Source organism: Oncorhynchus keta, chromosome 21, assembly GCF_023373465.1.
Source record: "Oncorhynchus keta strain PuntledgeMale-10-30-2019 chromosome 21, Oket_V2, whole genome shotgun sequence".
Taxonomy (NCBI): domain Eukaryota; kingdom Metazoa; phylum Chordata; class Actinopteri; order Salmoniformes; family Salmonidae; genus Oncorhynchus; species Oncorhynchus keta.
In genome coordinates, this window is record NC_068441.1 from 19,365,459 (window position 1) to 19,387,834 (window position 22,376).

Here is a 22,376-nt window from a genome sequence, read left to right on the forward strand (position 1 = left end):
AGTGTGGAGGGGTGAAATGGCGATTTCACATGCAGATGCGCGGATGGGGAGGACCTGGTACCCAGCGGAATAGCTATGACCCTAACCCTGCCGCTTTGGTTTGCTTCACATGGGATAGAAGGCACAAAGAGCCCGCCTCACCCTCCTGGGAAGACTCACCGAGCATTGGATTAAGTCAAGCATCAATCACGTGAAAACCAAACAAAAGCGTTTTCTAGAAAAAACATTCTTTAGATGAAAACATCAGCTGTCTTTCTACTGCCTTCAGCGAGGAGGTATGTTACCAATACGTTCGCTCTCTCACGATAAAAATACGAATATAAATCACCTTCCCCTCAACTGTGTTTTTCAAACCTCATAATAATGTAAGGTTGGTTCAGTATTATTATTTTTTACTTCAAGTATCATGTCAAGTTTGTGTCTGCTTTATTGAAATTCATGTAAAAGGATTGGAACATGTTTATTTAAATCTTATAAAATCAATAAACAGTAAACATTCACATGTTGTTCTTTATTTAGTGTGGGTTATTTTGGTTGATATTGAGAGCCCCCCTATGTCTATCTTTATGTAGGCCTAAGTACAATTCTAACAAAAATGCTGATAACCATGATAATGATGATAATATTGGTTAATTTGATTTAAAATATTATGGTATTAGGCCTAACAATGTCAATATCAACCTGTCAGGCAATATCTTTATAAAAGTGTGTTTAGTCTGGTCCACTTGCTTTTAGGTTTCCCTTAAGGAGTATGTAAAAATAAAGGAAATAGCAATACATTATTTACTCAATGCATTTATTTGCAATCCACAGCCATAGTTAACATTTGTGATTAAATTACAAATTCAGCACCCCATTACCCTTTACTATTAAATTAAGTTGTTATAACACTATATTTTACAGGTTTGTTTTGTACATTTTAATTTAAGGACAAACCGATTGCAAGAAACGCATCCCAGCTCCTGTTCACGAACTGAGATTCTGAACTCTTGGCAAACCATGACACCAAAATACTTTTTTTTAGTTGAGTCAATATTAAGCACGGTGGGCTATATCATTTACACAATCATTGTGTTGCCACTTTGTCTGCGTGATCAGATGAATACTTTTAGGCGCGTTTCACACGATGGGGCAATGATGTACGCTAATGTCCGCTAGAGGGCGGCGATCTTTACTTCACATGCCCTCTCTATGTCCCCTATATTCACGAGGTAAAGGAATGGCTGATGAAAGTACAGCAAACTACATGCAGGAGAATTTCAGTAGATATTGGGTATATTTGTCCAGAGAAAGATTGATTGACACAGCCCCCCACTGATACACGTCCCTGCATCTGACTCCAATAAGGGACTGTCACATGTTTCATTTATCAAATTCACAAGACAGAGAACACTTCCCCTTTTAACATATTGTCTCCAGTCTTATCTTGATCTGGGTTGTTCTTCAAACACTTTGCTACAAAGCCTCATTATTTATGACATGGCAATTACCCAAGTTTCTTTTTAGCTTGTAGGTGAATACTGCTGTTTCTCTGCAAGGCATCCTATCTCCATCCTGCATCAACTCATAGTGCCTTGTACAATTTGTATCTATTCATGTTGGAAGTACACACAAAAAGCCTACCTTTGATAAGAGCATTGCTTATTTAACCATCATAGCTTGAACAAAGCAAAGTATTGCATGAATATAGACATATATGACATCTTGTATGTGGTGTTACCAACTTGCAGCATTACTTTAACATTTTCCTAACATAATTGAAAGTTCCCTAACATAATACTATTTTCCCACTGCTCTTCTCTTCTCTTTGATATTAAAGAGTATCTTCAGCAAAAAAATGGAATGCTTATCCTTTTGTTGATACAAATTGCACACTGTACAGAAAAAGCTATTTACAACATACAACTCAATTGGATACAGACAACCAGTGCAAATATTTTCCGCCGAGTAAAATAGCAAATCTTGGTTCCTTTATTAATGTCCTCATAGAGCTTGTTGTTATTTTACTTTACTATAAGATAAGACTCCTCCATAATACAAAGCACTTTTTTCCTCTCTCTGGAGTCTCTGCCTTCAAACACAGCTTGTGAGTTCCACTTGGTGTGCATTGTTTTTCAATTTGAGACATATTTGGAAAAATTATTATCTTGAACAAAAACACATCAACATTTCTTCTAAAGTATTTCATGTCCATATAGAGGTGACAGAGTGGCAGAAGGGTCTCTATCTCTCCTCTGTGGCCTGGTCTGTGTTCAGACAGGTGCGACTGCTGCAGACCAGAGCAGACTACTGCCAGGACCATGCTAGTTATGTGCCAGGTCCTCCCACTTAGAGTGTACCGTGACGCTGCAGATCAGACACTAACACGTTCTACTTTGCTCTGCTCTGCAAATCCAGCAGAATCTTGTTAACTTGCTGGGGCATGTTCACATCTGCTTGGAATTATCAAAATGTGTTATTGCTTCCTTATGCGAATTATTTTTATCAGGATGCAGAGAGAGATACTATATAAAATGGTCTTGTAAGAGGAAAGGAGAGCTGCTTTCTTTACTTAATTGGAGGGTGCTGTTTATAGATACTCATCCCATTAATACAAACAGACATATGCTTAAGGGAGACACTGGACAGACAGACACAGCTAGGGCTCTGATAGGCTGATGTTGTGCCCACAAGATAGAGATGACCATGACAGAGTGAAGTGGAGAGGAGGGCAGGTGAACTCCCTCACAGCCAGATCAGCAGCATCACTAAGTAACCCCTGAGGGGAAAGGAGATGGGAGCGGGGGAGTGGAGGTGACATCAGGCTGGCAGCAGGTGTCCCCAGCTGGATGGGTGGGGGGTGGGGGTGGGGGTGGGGGGGTAGAGGGTGATCCATGGCAGCGTGGGTGACATCCTGTCACTGCTCATTATTGCATGAATCCTGTTGTAACCTAAAACCCCTAGCTCACTAGATTGTTATACAGTAGACATCTCATTGACAGTATGGAGGCTTGGGAGATGAAGAGCCTGTCCAACTAGTTTGTTTTTGGACATTTAAACTTTGGGTACATGAAAGTGTTGGCTGCTCATGTGTTTACGTGCAAGGTGCGGGATGCTAAAGCCCTGCCACTGAGAAAGAGAGAGGAATAGCTGTCCTTCTCTCTAGACAACCCACAGAGGGACAAACAAACAGATTCTGGAATAACCAAAGGCCCCTATCACCTTGTGGCTGTCTCTTCAGTTAACAGCCCAACACTACCCTAGTTTCCCTCTACAGTCAAATGTCACTGCACTTCAAATATACATCTACTTCAAATACCCCTCCAGTTTGAGTCTGTCTGTTTTGTTTGTGTATGTAAGTGTTGTGGTGGTATCATGCCTGTTCCCTTTAGATCTGTAAAGAAATATATTATACTATAGCCTCTGTGTTTAATTGCATACATGGGGCGGCAGGGTAGCCTAGTGGTTAGAGCGTTGGACTAATAACCGAAAGGTTGCAAGTTCAAATCCCTGAGCTGACAAGGTACAAATCTGTCGTTCTGCCCCTGAACAGGCAGTTAACCCACAGTTCCTAGGCCGTCATTGAAAATAAGAATTTGTTCTTAACTGACTTGCCTAGTAAAATAAAAATAAACATCCAAGATGTCATCCTCAGATGACACAACCCTGTTGCTTGTCTGTCAGGGCCCTCAGATGACACAACCCTGTTGCTTGTCTGTCAGGGCCCTCAGATGACACCACCCTGACCAGAGGAGGACCAGGTCGGTCAAAATGTTTTATTTGTTGATCATTTGAATTCATTGAAGATCATTTATGGGGGAATCAAACATTGAGCAGATATTACGTAGTAATGCGGTTTGTATGTGATTAAACACTCTATGATTGCAAACACATCTCGGAATCTTGATGTTACTATATGTTACTCATGTTACTATATTGTATTTAAGTTTTATTCCATTATCACCATTTAATTTTCCATCAATCAAGGCCATCAATTATTTATAATTGCTAAGTAAGAGTTAGTTTATAAAGGTTATATTACTACTAAAACGCAAAGTGAAGATCAGAGCGAGCATGATATTTCATTTCAAGAGCATGAATATTTCAAACAATATTTCTGTGACTAATTTAAGTGGAAATCATGAACAGTATTTGATGAATGTGTCTTCGTTGATGTCTGATAAATTCTACAAAATCCCTATGAATATTAATACAAGAGATCCTGAATGTTTTTTGTATTAGCTAATTAATATGTATAATCTAAAAATCAAATCAAACTCCACCTTCCCCTTGCGACATTGTGTAACCTGCTGTAGTGGTGAAGTAGACGACTTGTCCACACTGTCAATACCTGAGAGGCATCAGAGCTCCAGTAAGAAACAACACTAACAAACAAGCAACAAACTACAAACCAAAATGATGTGCTCTGTGTACCACACTGTAAATGGTAAGGTTTAACAAATACACTTGAGGAGTTGTGCCCCATATTCACGTGGGTGCGTGTGCTTGTGTATCTGTGTGTGTGTGACCTGTGTGTACAACATGTGATAGAACCCCATGCTGTGGCATCACGGTCTGATGTGCATGCCAAATCCTCTTGCCCTTTCACCCAACCAACCATCCTGGCTCTGCAGCATCACCCCGTGCAGCAGCCATCAGTGGATCCTGGGATGGTGAGCAGGAAGTCACAGTGAGTGGACTGTGTTCCCCGAACATCTTCCCTTTAACAAGCTGTGACTATCCTGACCAGCTACTGACCAGACTGGAGGAACAATACATCTCAGAGTAAAACTAAAGGGACCATTCAAAAACACTTGCATGTTATTCATAGCCTTCACAAACCAATGGAGTTCCTATTCACCTCCAGGATAATTCCTGTTTCTTTTCGGCCAATGCTTTAAAGCATGTTTCAAAGATATTTGTCTCAAGGTTGTGCTGCACATACACCAGAAGACAACAGAAGGCCACTTACGAATTGTCTAACAAAGATATTTGTCTCAAGGTTGTGCTGCACATACACCAGAAGACAACAGAAGGCCACTTACGAATTGTCTAACAAAGATATTTGTCTCAAGGTTGTGCTGCACATACACCAGAAGACAACAGAAGGCCACTTACGAATTGTCTAACAAAGACATTTGTCTCAAGGTTGTGCTGCACATACACCAGAAGACAACAGAAGGCCAGTTACGAATTGTCTAACAAAGATATTGACGCTGTTTGTTTTAGAGACAGATCCATCCATTTAGCAACACAATTCTTCAGCTCCTAGCAGCATGTGACAGACTAGTCGTGTTTTGCTCTTAATCAGTTAAAAGCATCTCTTTGAAAAAGCCGAATGGAAGAAAGCAAGTCCTTTGTTTAATGAAGATGAAAGTAACAGCCTCCATTTTGCATGCTGCCATAATTAGTCTCACTGAATCCATCCGAGAGATCAATCAGTGGAAAAAGACAGAATTTGATCCCCAACATGAGAGACAAAATGTCCCTCTGTCTGTCTCTGTTGGGTCCATGGGTTCATAGAGGATGGATGGCACCACTGTAGCTGGACAGAGACAGCAGGTGATGACTAAGTCAGACTTGAGACCTCACAGTGGACTGAGATCAGACATTTCTTTATGTGGGTAGTTGATTAAACGTGTTCAAAACTGTACACGTTCTACAAGGCTGGGAAGCTTGTCGGTGATAACATGGGATTGTTTTTAATGAGACTAATTTAAACTGCAGGTATGGTCCATCCAGAGACAACATGTGGATTGGCATCTGAATACTTCTCAGGTAAAGTTAGTCAAATGTGAGGTTCCATATTTTCCTATGTTCCAAAGGAATAAAGATCTATTCATGTCCTTTTCCACAAAACAAGATTTGCTTTACTGCTTCAGTTCAAGCTCCAGTAGTGCACACATGGAAGAAATCTGATTGAAAAATCGTATCGCAAACTCTAAAATGTCTTGCAAATCACACTGAAGACAATGCAGAGGTTTCAGTCAAGATGTGAAACACAAATGTTAGCAGAACAGATAATGTAATTGTGAATGGGTAAGAAGCATGCTTTGGTGATCATGTTAGGCATGGGTGTCATGGGAGAGTCCGTGAAGCTTCATCTGGCCTCCTTGGCCTCCCCTCTCCTCAATAATCTGCTTGATAAAATTAATATTTGGGACAGACATGCTGGTTAAAATGTTTCCCCAATGAATGTGTGAAACTGGCTTACTGGTACTACACGGAGCCAGTTCATCTCACCCACCTCTCTGTTTTCTGAGTGGGCATAGGCTGTTCAATCTGTCTGAGAGCTCATTGACTCATGTCTTTTGTTCAAACGACCGGAGGGGACCTGTAGTAAGGCTTAGCTATATCTTAGCTTGAGTATATCAGTTATGTGCATTTATGTGTTATTTGCAGCCATTATTAGCTTTTTAAACATAATCATCATCATCATTTCTGAAGGTGGCCAACTTCTATCACAACTTCAATTAATTTAAAGCCACGTCTTCAAGGGGCTCATTCTGACTCTTTCCTTGTACACTATCTGGTCATCTGAGCATCTCTAACTGAACTGTCACAGACGATTACGGCAGGAACAACTCCTCTTGCTGTCCCAAAGAGCATGTGGCCCTCACGAGAGTATCAGCTACCAGTGGACTCAACGTCAGTGTTCAGTTAATCATGCCGATTCACCATGCTAGATGCATTTTGCTCGCTGTCGAGCTGTGTGAAGTGTCTATTCATTTTCTGATTTTGCACAGAAAAGTGGTCAGCACAATAATCTACAACTCCACATGACCGGGCCTGTTGGATTGCAAATCAACTGGTTAACCCAATGATCTAACCTGCATAATTTTTGAGGATATGTGCTTTAGAAGTAGACAGTTATTGAATAATATTCAAACCATTATACATGTGTGGTTGTGTATCACACAATAAATAGCCCAACTATAACATGTCCTATCCAGTCACTAGGTGTACAATTCTTATATTCATATGATGGAAATGTACAATAAATCGGGGACACTAATAACATTATAACTCGATACAGAATAATCTCTTCCACAAAAATATAATTTACATTACAAAAGCTAATTCAATGGACGACAATGGGTGATTTTCTAATTTTGTACTGTGTGATGATGATACATGTAGATTTAAAAATGATCATGCAGGTAGATCTCTATCTTTTTATCAATTGTGTATTAAGGATGAGAAAATGGTAAACATGGTAAACATGTTCACATAAAGCAAAACAGTTTGCTGTCAAGTTCCTGCAGATAGGACTCACAGTCATGAGAGAACATGTAACGGTACAGGACTCCCTGTTCTGTGTTAAATCAAATTCATTTATAAATCCCTTCTTACATCAGCTGATATCTCAAAGGGCTGTACAGAAACCCAGCTTAAAACCCCAAACAGCAAGCAATGCAGGTGTAGAAGCACGGTGGCTAGGAAAAACTCCCTAGAAAGGCCAGAACCTAGGAAGAAACCTAGAGAGGAACCAGGCTATGAGGGGTGGCCAGTCCTCTTCTGGCTGTGCCGGGTGGAGATTATAACAGAACATGGCCAAGATGTTCAAATATTTATAGATGACCGGCAGGGTCAAATAATAATAATCACAGTGGTTGTCGCGGGTGCAACAGGTCAGCACCTCAGGAGTAAATGTCAGTTGGCTTTTTGTAGCCGATCACATTCAGAGTATCTCTACCGCTCCTGCTGTCTCTAGAGAGTTGAAAACAGCAGGTCTGGGACAGGTAGCATGTCCGGTGAACAGGTCAGGGTTCCATAGACACAGGCACAACAGTTGAAACTGAAGCAGCAGCACGGCCAGGTGGATTGGGGACAGCAAGGAGTCATCAGGTCAGGCAGTCCTGAGGCATGGTCGTAGTGCTCAGGTCCTCCAAGAGAAGAGAGAAGGAAAGAGAGAGAGAGAGAGAGAGAGAGAGAGAGAGAGAGAGAGAGAGAGAGAGAGAGAAAGAAAGAAAGAAAGAAAGAATTAGAGAGAGCATGCTTAAATTCACACAGGACACCGGATAAGACAGGAGAAATACTCCAGATATAACAAGGCGACACTATGGCCCCATCCGATGATACCCCCGGACAGCGCCAAACAGGCAGGATATAACCACACCCACTTTGCCAAAGCACAGCCCCACACCACTAGAGGGATATCTTCAACCACCAATTTACCATCCTGAGACAAGGCCGAGCATAGCCCACAAAGATCTCCGCCACGGCACAACTCAAGGGGCCGCCAACCCAGACAGGAAGATCACGTCAGTGACTCAACCCACTCAAGTGATGCACCCCTCCTAGGGACGACATGGAAGAGTACCAGTAAGCCAGTGACTCAGCCCCCATAATAGGGTTAGAGGCAGAGAATCCTAGTGGCAAGAGGGGAACCTGCCAAGCAGAGTTGCTATAGCGCCTTTTCCGTTCACCTTCACACTCCTGGGCCAGACTACACTCATTCATAGGACCTACTGAAGAGATGAGTCTTCAATAAAGACTTAAAGGTTGAGACCGAGTCTACGTCTCTCACATGGGTAGGCAGACCATTCCATAAAAATTGAGCTATAGGAGAAAGCCCTGCCTCCAGTTGTTTGCTTAGACATTCTATGGACAATAAGGAGGCCTGCGTCTTGTGACCGTAGCGTACGTGTAGGTATGTACGGCAGGACCAAATCGGAAAGATAGGTAGGAGCAAGCCCATGTAATGCTTTGTAGGTTAGCAGTAAAACCTTGAAATCAGCCCTTGCCTTAACAGGAAGACTTACAGACTTATTATCGACTTATAGACTTGTTATAGACTTATGTGCTGTGAGAACATATGCACTATCTGTTATCAAATATAACTATGTGTTCATTCATAGACAAAGGGCTATCAGAGTCTGACCCCTCCTCAGAGAAACCATGTGTTTGTCACACACACAGGAACAGCATCTCTCCACAACAGGAGTGTGAAATCACCATGTTCAACCAGCGAGGGAGTGGAGCTCCCAAAGGGAACAAATATCAGTGCACACGGTTTACATCATGCAAAGCACTGAACCCTCTATTCATGGGTCACTCTCAGGAAATCAATGTTTCTACTCCGCATTTGCAGTGGCTGGAGCGAGAGCTGAACTTGTGTAATCATCTAAAGACATCTAGAGCAAGGAGAGGATCACATTGGTCTGACTTTTAACTGATGCTTTTGCAGTGGCTAATAAATACCAAATGAATGTCTGAAAAATAACTCAACATGTCACCTCAATTTGATAGCCAATATAAATATTTAAATGAAGATGATTTATTGATTTTGATACATCATTTATACAATGATGATTATTTTTCATTTATTATTAGATGTGTGTGACTGTCTATTTAAACAATCAGAAGTGTTGCTCAAGTGTATAACAACTTACATGCAAAATTGTCCTCTTTTGGTGGAGATGATCATTCCACTTAGGAGCTCTGACAGTGTAATTAAAGTCCACTGGCGCCATCAGGTGGACAGTTACGAAACTTAAAGGAAACGCTTCAAGGATCATCGCTTCCAATGGGGTGGTAGGGTTTTGGGATTGTTGCCGCGTTCATGTGCTTGTCTAAACTAGGAAACTCTGAAATGTACGACTTGCTAACTGGTTGAACACAGTACGTGTATAGAGCCCCACAGTGAAGTTGTCATAATACCCATAATAAAAAAACAGCTAAACGTTTCCAATCGTTTTTCCACCATTGATTTTTCCCATAGAAACACTTAAAATAAGAGTAAGCCTATACGAAACACAGCCCTTATTTTAAGTGTTTCTAAAATCCACTATAAAAAAATTAATGGTGGAAAAATGATTGGAACCATTTCCCTGTTTGACCGCTAGGATTTATGGTTATTATGATTTATACTGTGGTACTCTATAACTATAAACGGTTAGCAATTCTAAAACTTTCTTAGTTCCAACTTGCACTTGAACGTGGCATATGTATAGCTGGATGGGTTAGCGGACAATGTAACAAAAGCGATGTGTGTGCTTCCATGGGACAGAAGTCAGCATATTGTTGTGATTCTGGATGGCCAGTTTGCCATGTGATGAATAGCAAGTGGCTCGTTTCATTAAAAAAATTGCAATCCGCACTCCGACCTGCGAGGCAGCAATACACAGCGTCCAGTCACAAAAAACTACACAAAGAAGAACATCACTTCCTGTTTAAAAATGGCTCCACCCTTACTAATGTCACATTAGACAATAGAAGTGCTCTTTTCTGTAATGTTGAAAACGTGTTTGATCTCTTACCTATTCGTTTGACCTCTTTTGCAGGGTATACCTAAACATGGCCCGTCTATGTAAGTATGATCAGGTTGCTATTTAACTAACGCTGTAAACATGGGCTAAGTAGCACGTTGGGGTACGCTTATTAGCTACCCGGAAATGTCTGTACCATTACTGTTGACGAGACATGAGTATGGTGCAAGCTTGTAGTTTTACCAAGGATGTTTCTGATAAGTAATGTTTATTTCATGGAATACACAATACACAATAGCTAGACATTGAGTGTTATTTGTATTATGGGATGGCCACTTGCTAATTAGTTATTGTCCAGACATGAAATACTGTTGGGTGTGTGGTGTTCCCATTTATTGCATATACTCTTAAAAGAGAGCTCCACCATGTTTAATTACCGTTGCCGTGGGTGGCGATCCAGATTCAAGTATTTTGCAGATAGCATAGTGTTATTAGAGTGGTTGTGGTGTGTCAGCAGTGTGAATCCCTAATTTACCTGGCTAAACACCTGATAACCTTTGACCTAGCTATGCACCTGACAAAACACACCACCTGAACTGTGGTCACAACTAATTGCTTACTCTTTGACAGAAAACATCCTACTTCAAAGGGTGTTCTTTTTTTCAGCCAATTTAATTGCATATGAATTTCACCATTTAACGAAACAATACAGTGCTGATTTTGTTGTATTATCCTTCAGCATCCTTCCTACTGAAGACGTACCACGGAGGACACATTGTCATCAGATTGGCAATGGCTGGCCACAAACAGTCTAACAGACCTTTCTACCGCATTGTGGCAGCTTACAACAAGCGATCACGAGACAGTAAATACATAGAACAGCTGGGCTCTTATGACCCCCTGCCAAACATCTACAATGAGAAACTGGTCAGCATCAACTCTGACAGGATCAAGTACTGGATGGGCTGTGGTGCACATCCAACGAAGCCTGTGGCCAAACTTCTAGGTGTGTTCCCTCTACCCTCACCATGACAACACACACTTTACAAGTTTATTGAAATGACCAGTGTAAGGCCTACTTCATGGAAAAGACACTAAATCACAGGTTCATAAACTAAACTACTGAACTACTATACAACAAAAATATAAATGCAACAGTTTATACAATTTTACTGAGTTACAGTTTATGTAAGGACATTTGTCACTTGAAATAAACGTATTCGATGGATTTCACATGACTGGGAAACATAAGGTAACATATGGTGGCGGTTGAATGGCATGACAATTTTTTATTTTATTTAACCAGACAAGTCAGTTAAGGACATTCTTATTTTCAATGACGGCCTAGGAACAGTGGGTTAACTGCCTTGTTCAGGGGCAGAACAACACAGTTTTACCTTGTCAGCTTGGGGATTCGATCTTGCAACCTTTCGGTTACTAGTCCAACGCTTTAACCACTATGTTACCTGCCGCCCCATTTGGGCCTCAGGATCTCGTCACGGTATCTCTGTGCATTCAAATGGCCATTTATAAAATGCCATTTTGTTCTTTATCCGTAGCTTATGCCTGCCCATCCCATAACCCCACCGCCACCATGGGGCACTCTGTTCACAACAACAAACCACTCACCCACATGACGCCATACACACGGTCTGCGGTTGTGAGTCTGGTTAGATGTACTGCCAAATTCTCTAAAATGACATTGGAGGTGGCTTATGGCAGATAAATTAACATTCAATTCTCTGGCAACAGCTCTGGTGGACATTCCTGCAGTCAGAATGCCAATTGCACGTTCCTTCAACTTGAGACATCTGTGGTATTGTTGTGTGACAAAACTGCACATTTAGTGACCTTTTATTGTCCCCAGCACAAGGTGCACCTGTGTAATGATGATCCTGTTAAGCAACATTTAAGAGAAAGAAGCTTTTTGTGCATATGCAACATTTCTGGGAACTTTGATTTTAGCTCATGATACATGGGACCAACACCAACACTTTGTTCAGTGTAGTATACTTTTAAATGTAATCAATACCAATTAAGTCTCAATGCTACCTGGGAATCTATGTGGTCTAAGACACTGTCAACCCTCTCATGTCTTCCTGTAGGACTGGCTGGGTTCTTCCCCCTGCATCCCATGACGGTGACAGAAACAGAGCGTCATAGGGCCCTGGCAGAACTAGCAGAGGAAGCAGCTCCAGAGGATGGAGTTAAGCAGTAGCAACTAGGATAGCTGGAGCATGGGGGACTGTCAAGCAAAGCAGGGTGTGGTTACTGTACACGAAGGACAGCTAGAAATGACATTCTCCTCCCAAAAGGTTAACTGTTTCCAGTGAAAGCCTTTGTGAACTATGAATATTCATAAGCAGTGCTTAACAGAACAACTTATGAAGGCTTTTTAGATTTTATTTTTTACAAATTACACTGAACAAGAATATAAATGCAACAAAAATATTTTAAAAGTTAGTTTATTTAAAAGGAAGTCAGTCAATTGAAATAAATGCATTAGGCCCTAGCCTATGGATTTCACATGACTGAGAATAGAGATAATCTGTTGGTCATTTGCATATAGTTGATCAGAGGCTACACCTGATGTATTTGGAGAATGTGACAAATCAAATTTGATTCGATTTTTATTCTACATAAACGCAGTCTACCACTTACAATTGAAAACAGTGGACATGATAAACAGGGCAGATCTACTTACACATTTTGTATGGAAAGAAAATAGCATTTGTATCTTTATAGGCTCCAAATTCATATGATAAAGATTTTCTCAGTACTGCAACCAGAAGCCTGCTCAATTGATCAGATTATACACTTCTTATTGGAACTCACATGAATGCCATTATTGATTCTAAGCTAGGTAGATGTGGACCTTCTCATAGCTCATCACAAGTGAATGCTTTCAATGCACTTAAACAATTTCTTCAAGATCTTCATCTTAATGACTGTTGGAGAAGTTATAATCCCACAACTAAGGACTATACATGCTTTTCTGATGAATTTAAACTTTCTGGAGAATTGATTACATTTTAACATCTACTGATATTACAGGTAACATGGAACCTATAAAAACATTACTGGCCATTCTATCTGATCATAATCCAATTCTTTGTAAATGTCAAATCTTCCCAATGAAAAAGCATTCACTGACACGGAGGTTTAATAATAATTTACTACGCAACTCTGACTACATCTTTCAATTAAAATCCAATTTCAGATATATATATTTAAAAAATGACTACTCAGTGTAGGACTCAACTATGGTATGTGTAGCTTTGAAATGTTAAATAAGAGGAAACACCACACATTTTTCTTCTAATTTACAGAAATGAAGACTTCAGAAGACCAGTGAATTGTAAAATCATTGTAAAATGATGGAAGACTCTTAAAAACAACTATTCAACAGAGAGAAATTGAGCTTAAAACAAGTAGACTGGAACTTAATGACTTGTTGTGACGTAGAGCAGAATTCATTATGCAGAGGATGTGACAAAAATCCTGTTTTCAAGGGAGTAGGCCTAGCCAATTACTGGAGCTGCAGCTTAAACATGCTGAAACATCAATACAGCTAATCAGATCCCCTACTAAAGGACGGATATCTGATCCCCTACTAAAGGACGGATATCTGATCCCCTACTAAAGGACGGATATCTGATCCCCTACTAAAGGACGGATATCTGATCCCCTACTAAAGGACGGATATCTGATCCCCTACTAAAGGACGGATATCTGATCCCCTACTAAAGGACGGATATCTGATCCCCTACTAAAGGACGGATATCTGATCCCCTACTAAAGGACGAATATCTGATCCCCTACTAAAGGACGGATATCTGATCCCCTACTAAAGGACGGATATCTGATCCCCTACTAAAGGACGGATATCTGATCCCCTACTAAAGGACGGATATCTGATCCCCTACTAAAGGACGGATATCTGATCCCCTACTAAAGGACGAATATCTGATCCCCTATAAAGGACGGATATCTGATCCCCTACTAAAGGACGGATATCTGATCCCCTACTAAAGGACGGATATCTGATCCCCTACTAAAGGACGAATATCTGATCCCCTACTAAAGGACGAATATCTGATCCCCTACTAAAGGACGGATATCTGATCCCCTACTAAAGGATATCTGATCCCCTACTAAAGGACGAATATCTGATCCCCTACTAAAGGACGGATATCTGATCCCCTACTAAAGGACGGATATCTGATCCCCTACTAAAGGACGGATATCTGATCCCCTACTAAAGGACGGATATCTGATCCCCTACTAAAGGACGAATATCTGATCCTACAGAAATAAATACGCTTGTAGAGCATATTATTCAGATTTATACAGTTCCTCACATTACTTTGATACTTCTGTTTGTCGGCAGTTCCTGGAAACCTTACACTGCCCAAACTCTGTCAAGAAGAAACAGTTTTATTAGAGGAACCTCCCACTTTATCTGAAATGAAAGCTGCTCTTTTAAATATGAAGAAAGACAAAGCGCATGTTATTGATGGGATACCTCCTGAACTCATTCTCAACTTCTGGGTTGAGCTAGGAGCAGCTATTCTTGAATCGCTTAACATTGCTAATGAAAAAGGACAATTCCACAGAGACATCAATACAGCTATGATATCCCTAAGAAAGGAAATTTCACAAATTGTGAAAATTTTAGGCCGATCAGTTTAATCGGAACAGAAATTAAGATATATATGTCAAAGCTCTCGCCATGCGCCTAGACAAAGCTCATACATCCTGACCAAACAGGGTTCATTAAGAGTCGCCGGGGAGCCGATAACATGCTGTTTCATTTGGTTGCTGAGGCTTCCAATCTTGATACCCTGTGTGCTGTGTTATCATTAGATGCAGAAAAACCCTTTGACTGCTTAGAGTGGGAATATTTATGGCTTGTTCAGTTTTGGGGCTAGATTTATACATATGATTCGCACCATGAATGTGAATCCTTCTTCTATTATATCTACAGGCACTACCCATTCTAATCTATTTATCATACAACTAGGATGTAAACCAGGTTGTCCCACCTCCCCTATGCTACTTGCTCTCTCCCTTGAACCACTGGCACAAAGCATACGTCAAAATTAGGCTTCCTCACATATCACAATCAAACAAACTGAACAAGCTATTTCTCTGGATGCAGATGACATTCTGCTCTATGTCGCACATGCTCAGAAATCCCACCAGCCAATAATGTCTATTTTCACAGCATTTAGGTCATGGTCTGGTTACCTTTTTGCTCTTTGTGCTGTTGTCTGTGCCCAATAATGTTTGTACCATGTTTTGAACTGCTACCATGTGTTGCTATGTTGTTGTCTTAGGTCTCTCTTTATGTAGCGTTGTGGTGTCTTTCTTGACGTGATGTCTATTTTGTCCTATATTATTATTATTATTTTTAATCCCAGGCCCGTCCCCGCAGGAGGCCTTTTGCCTTTTGGTAGGCCGTCATTGTAAATAATAATGTGTTTTTAACTGACTTGTATAGTTAAATAAAGGTTAAATAAATAAAATAAAAAGTAAGTGTAAAGTGTGTGGCGATTCCCTGCAAAAATCCAACTGCAAGCTGGGGACGTATTCTGGCCACTAAATGGCGCCAAAGAGCAAGAGAACGCTCAGATGCCAATACAAAGACAGTGTTTGAACTGGAATTTCAAGTGATCGAACAAGATGCACCTGCAATACTTGGAAGATCAGCTTGTCTGGAAATGGGCTTAATACAGAGGATATTCAAGCTTGAACAAAAGACAGAGACCAACATTTTGAGTGAATATGAAGATGTATTTACAGGACCTGGATGTGTTCCAGGAGTTCATCACATTCAAGTAGATCCAGAAGTAACACCAGCGGTTTCCTCACCTAGAAGTGCCTGTGGCGCTAAAAGAAGAACTGGAAAAGGAACTGAACAATTGTCACCAAGCTGTTTACCCATTCAGGAGGCTCAGTTTGCTTGACGACGACATCCATCTTTTTCATGCCAAACAAAATACAGGTATGCATGGACCCACAGGATTTAAACAAAACCATTGAGGGAACATTATCCTTCACATACCATTGAAGAGGTAGTTGCTGAAATTCCTAACGCTAAGGTATTTTAAACTGTTGATGCAAACCAAGGATTCTGGCAAATTCAACTGGTTGAAGAGAGCTCATTAAATACGCCGTTTGGGAGGTATTCATACAAGAGACTGCCTTTCGGAATTGTGTTTACCCCACAGGTGTTCCAGAGGTGCCTCGCCCAGCATTTGAAAGGTCTGGAAGGTGTCATGAACCTCATGGATTACATTCTTGTCTTGGGTGATGACACAGAGCAGCACGACCGGAGACTGAGACAACTACTAGACAGACTGAGAAGCATCTACTGAATAAACTGAAACTGAATAAGGACAAGTGAAAAATCATAATGACAGAAATCCGCTACATTGGACAAGTGTTAAGAAAAGAAGGCCTGAAACCAGACTCCAAAAAGGTCAGAGCAATACAAGAAATGCCAGAGCCAGAGGACAAAGAAGAGCTTCAGAGGTTTATGGGAATATTGCAGTATCTAGCAAAGTTCATCCTAAATCTCTCAGATGTCAGCGCACCACTGAGGCAACTTCTGGAAGAAGACATCCAGTGGCACTGGGGGTCTGTACAGAAACAGAGATTCAAAAGCTTGAAAGCACTCGAAAGCAATGCACCAGTGTTAAAGTACTCCGATGTGAAAAAAACTCTGAGACTATCTGTGGATGCAAACTCAGAAGGCTTGGGAGGTGTGATCCTGCTAGATGATCAGCCAATCCCATATGGGTCAAGGTCCCTCACAGACTGGCGATAGTGTACGGCTGTGAGAAGATTAATCAATACTGTTATGGAAAACAGATCCAGCTGAAGTCAGACCACAAGCCCTTGGAAGTCGCTCCAGAAAGCACCAGACAGACTGCAGAGAAACAGTCTACACATGACATACAAACCAGGAAAGGAGATGCACATTGAGTTGAACATACCTGGAGGAACAGAAAGAAATTGCTGGATGGTGAGCTGGATGTAAACGTCATCGCTCATCAACTTCCTTTTTCAGAAGAGAAACTGCAGAAATTCAAAACAGCAACAACAGAAGATGAATTAGTTAAGACTGGTCACAGAAACAGTTAAAGGATGGCCAGACACAAGAAGAAAAGTTGCAAATAAAATACAGCACTACTGGACCGTCAGAGAGGACTTGACATACTGAAATGGACTACTGTTCAAAAGTTGTAATTCCTCAGAAAATGAGAGAATAAATTATGATCTGGCCAGGCATGGCTAAACAGATTGAAGATGTAGCAAAATGTGCAGTCTGCAACACACACACACAAAAACATCAGACAAAGAGAGCCCCTCATTTCTCATCCAATCCCAGAGAGAGCTTGGGCCAGAGTTGGAGTGGACCTCTTCCATTACAATGATGCAGAATATCTAACACGTGTGGATTATAAAATCAAATCAAATTTATTTATATAGCCCTTCTTACATCAGCTGAGATCTCAAAGTGCTGTACAGAAACCCAGCCTAAAACCCCATTGAGCAAGCAATGCAGGTGTAGAAGCACGGTGGCTAGGAAAAACTCCCTAGAAAGGCATAAATCTAGGAAGAAACCTAGAGAGGAACCAGGCTATGAGGGGTGGCCAGTCCTCTTCTGGCTGTGCCAGGTGGAGATTATAACAGAACATGGTCAAGATGTTCAAATGTTCATAAATGACCAGCATGGTCAAATAACAATAATCACAGTAGTTGTCAAGGGTGCAGCAAGTCAGCACCTCAGGAGTAAATGTCAGTTGGCTTTTCGTAGCCGATCAGGTAGCACATCCGGTGAACAGGTCAGGGTTCCATAGCCGCAGGCAGAACAGTTGAAACTGGAGCAGCAGCACGGCCAGGTGGACTGGGGACAGTAAGGAGTCATCATGCCAGGTAGTCCTGAGGCATGGTCCTAGCGCTCTGGTCCTCTGAGAGAAAGAGAGAATTAGAGAGAGCATACTTAAATTCACACAGGACACCGGATAAGACAAGAGAAATACTCCAGATATAACAAACTGACCCTAGCCCCCCGACACATAAACTACTGCAGCATATATACTGGAGGCTGAGACAGGAGGGGTCAGGAGACACTGTGGCCCCATCCGATGATACCCCCGGACAGGGTCAAACAGGCAGGATATAACTCCACCCACTTTGCCAAAGCACAGCCCCCACACCACTGGAGGGATATCTTCAACCACCAACTTACCATCCTGAGACAAGGCCGAGTATAGCCCACAAAGATCTCCCCCACGGCACAACCCAAGGTGGGCCGCCAACCCAGACAGGAAGATCACACCAGTGACTCAACCCACTCAAGTGACGCACCCCTCCTAGGAAGTGCACCAGAGCACCATGGAAGAGCACCAGTAAGCAAGTGACTCAGCCCCTGTAATTGGGTTAGAGGCCGAGAATCCCAGTGGAGAGAGGGGAACCATCCTGGCAGAGACAGCAAGGGTGGTTTGTTGCTCCAGAGCCTTTCCATTCACCTTCACACTCCTGGGCCAGACTACACTCAATCATATGACCCACTGAAGAGACGAGTCTTCAGACGAGTCTTCAGTAAAGACTTAAAGATTACTACTCAAAATACCCATAAATAACCATAGCTCAGTGGGACAACAAACAAACATCATTACAGCATTAAAGACAATCTTTGCAACGCACGGGTGACCAACGTTTTGTGCTCTGACAATGGAAGACAGCTGGTGAGTCAAGAAATGCCAGACTTTGCTACCAGTTGGGATTTCAAACATGTCACCTTGAGCACTGGATTTCCACAGTCAAACGGCCAAGTTGAGAAAGCAGTTCAGACTGAAGAACCTGTTGGAAAAGACAGCAACGGAGATCCTGACATAGCTCTCCTTGAGTACAGAAACACACCCCTGGATGGAGCAGGTCTCTCTCCTGCACAGCTACTAATGGGCTAGGAGACTAGACAAAGATTCCCAAATCAAAGAGACTGTTAAAGCCAGGACTCTATCAGCATGTTAGGAGCCATTTCACAAGCTGACAACAGAGACAAAAACACTACCTCGACCAAGGAACACGTAAAGTTTTGTTCATGAAGGAAGGAGAACGAGTCAGGATCAGACAAGACAACTAATGGCAACCACCAATTGTTCTTGGAAAACATGGCCAGCGAAGGTCATACATAGTGTCATGTCTGTGACTATCATTAAATGAGAAGAATTATTTTATCAAATCAATTCTCTATGTGTAATTATTATTACATGATTAAACTAATCATGTAAACTTTAATGAACTAGGAAGTCGGGGCACCACGGGAAAATGTTTATAGTCTCTATTTCCCGAATCGACACTCCAGATATTTTCATATCTTATCAAAACAATCGCTTATTAATGAATTGTACCTCATCAGTTCTCATTACTGAAAGTCACAAACTTTTGGATATCTGCACGAACCCTAGCATAAATTACGAATCAGCGATATACAAATTGGCAAATGACAAATTATTTATTTACTATCTAACTAATTAAATCACAGAAATACATGAACCCCCATGTATGAACTAATTGTGTGTGTTATTACATGATACAAAGAAAAAGTCGCTAGTGGACGAACCCGAAATGAAGGCTTGGTAGACAAAGGAAAGGGGGTGTGGACCGCTCCAGAGCGGAAAACTCATAGCTGATAACTACACTCATAGAAATTGCTAATACCTTACATGAACGACCGCTCATTCGAAAATAAATAGCAATTTACATATTTACGAGTGTATGTCTTGTTGCCTCTCTCTGTGGTCGCCGATCCATCTGCTGAAGAGTCAATCGACAGAAAGTCTCTGGTTGTGTTCATAATGGATACGTCAGGCGTACCCATGGTTGTCGCATAGAATAGATGTTTTGGCGGTTGTCTGTATTTTTGTACTAGGCTTCTGAAGGGGTTAAACCAAGGCCTCAAACCTTTTAAACGGTTAATAAATTGTGTTATTATAAACTGTAAGGTCTCCTCTTTAGGAAACCTCTGTGTGTGTGTTAGCACACAGAGTGTCTGATGTGCCCTTAAGACACTATCAGAAGGCGGAAGCCGCCTACGCTCATACTCCTCCTGTCTGGGCCCCACCGTGCCTGTCTGAGGTTCTGAGAATATGACTGGTGTTCTGCCGCAGACTGCCGCAGGCCTGATGAAAACAGCCCCATGTCAGAAGATGCTTAGACTTGTTCACCTTGTTATGACCCTATACTTGTGATGAAAGGTCAAACCTACTTCTGAGCTTTTAGTTGCTGACAAGGCTGTTGCTGCTATCAGGGGGAGGTTAGATTTATTAAAATGTTGTTGCCAGGGAAAGTCACGCAAGGAGGACTTGGGGAGGCTATATAAGTTGCAGGATGTCTTAGACACTTTGCATAACCTGGGGAGAGCTGTCATATACTGTACTCTGTACCAACTTCTGCCTACAATTGTATTACTAAAGGAGAATTTTAATACTTAAACAAAGAGTCTGTGTTTCCTTTCTACTACCAATATATATAAGTTTGTTAATTATATAGACCTTATCATCTGTAGAAGAAATTGACCAACACTTCATAAATTTCCGCTGCAGACTGGTAGTTCGACACCCCAGTTTAAAAAAAAACTTCTGTAGTGAATCGATAGTCTCAGAGTTGAACCTTTTCCAAACGTGTAGCCAATGCTCCACGCTGTATGGTCTTGTTCTTTGGTGGAGCTGTATTGCCAACCTTTGGTTACATGTAGCTACCGCTTCATATTTTCTGGTCTTAGAAATTCAACCATTTGCAACCTTAGCTTACACCATGGTTTGCGTGGTCTGGTGTGAATTGCATCACGGAGGCTTTTATACTTTTGAGAAAAGTGGCCATCTCATGGTCATGGCTACTGACTGTTCATAAGTTACCATAAAATTCACATTGTTATCTTTTTAATTAAAAAAAAATACTTATTCATCCATCTTATACAACATTCAGAAGTAAACCTGACAGCTGGGAAATGGACACATTAAGAGATATTAAGATTATTATTAACACGGCCTGCAACCAAAACATGCGGCCTCTCCTTCACTGCAGCCGAGGTGAGTAAAACATTTAAACGTGTTAACCCTCGCAAGTCTGCAGGCCCAGACGGCATCCCCAGCCGCGTCCTCAGAGCATGCGCAGACCAGCTGGCTGGTGTGTTTACGGACATATTCAATCAATCCCTATCCCAGTCTGCTGTTCCCACATGCTTCAAGAGGGCCACCATTGCCCTAACCCATCTGGACAAGAAGAATACCTATGTGAGAATGCTGTTCATCGACTACAGCTCGGCATTTAACACCATAGTACCCTCCAAGTTCGTCATCAAGCTCGGGAGCCTGGGTCTCGACTCCGCCCTGTGCAACTGGGTACTGGATTTCCTGACGGGCCGCCCCCAGGTGGTGAGGGTAGGCAACAACATCTCCACCCCGTTGATCCTCAACACTGGGGCCCCACAAGGGTGCGTTCTGAGCCCTCTCCTGTACTCCCTGTTCACCCACGACTGCGTGGCGACGCACGCCTCCAACTCAATCATCAAGTTTGCGGACGACACAACAGTGATTACCAACAACGACGAGACGGCCTACAGGGAGGAGGTGAGGGCCCTTGGAGTGTGGTGTCAGGAAAATAACATCACACTCAACGTCAACAAAACTAAGGAGATGATTGTCGACTTCAGACAACAGCAGAGGGAACACCCCCCTATCCACATCGATGGAACAGTAGTGGAGAGGGTAGTAAGTTTTAAGTTCCTCGGCATACACATCACAGACAAACTGAATTGGTCCACCCACACAGACATTGTGAAGAAGGCACAGCAGCGCCTCTTCAACCTCAGGAGGCTGAAGAAATTCGGCTTGTCACCAAAAGCACTCATAAACTTCTACAGATGCACAATCGAGAGCATCCTGGCGGGCTGTATCACCGCCTGGTATGGCAACTGCTCCACCCACAACCGTAAGGTAGTGAGGTCTGCACAACACATCACCGGGGGCAAACTACCTGCCCTCCAGGACACCTACACCACCCGATGTTACAGGAAGGCCATAAAGATCATCAAGGACAACAACCACCCGAGCCACTGCCTGTTCACCCTGCTATCATCCAGAAGGCGAGGTCAGTACAGGTGCATCAAAG

General features: G+C 42.0%; 2 protein-coding genes across 9 annotated transcripts in view; both read left to right on the forward strand.

Annotated features, from left to right (window-relative positions):
* LOC118400227 (28S ribosomal protein S16, mitochondrial-like) overlaps positions 1–13,752 on the forward strand; it is a 217,156-nt gene extending 203,404 nt beyond the window's left edge. Inside the window, exons 1-3 of one of the 2 annotated variants that reach the window (XM_035796877.2) lie at positions 10,123–10,291; positions 10,930–11,196; positions 12,296–13,752. In XM_035796877.2, the coding sequence (XP_035652770.1) occupies positions 10,279–10,291; positions 10,930–11,196; positions 12,296–12,408 (393 nt within the window). In that variant the 5' untranslated portion in view covers positions 10,123–10,278 and the 3' untranslated portion in view covers positions 12,409–13,752. Of the gene's footprint in view, positions 1–10,122; positions 10,292–10,929; positions 11,197–12,295 lie in introns of those variants that run through there. The other variant, XM_052473430.1, reaches the window with a different exon arrangement.
* Positions 1–13,752, forward strand: part of LOC118400226 (28S ribosomal protein S16, mitochondrial-like) — a 217,074-nt gene extending 203,322 nt beyond the window's left edge. For 6 of the 7 annotated variants that reach the window (XR_008074216.1, XR_008074217.1, XR_008074213.1 and 3 more), the window contains exon 4: positions 12,506–13,752. The gene's annotated coding sequence lies outside the window, so the exon portion shown is untranslated. The remainder of the gene's footprint in view (positions 1–12,505) is intronic. The other variant, XM_052473428.1, reaches the window with a different exon arrangement.
* Positions 13,753–22,376: the final 8,624 nt, after the last annotated feature.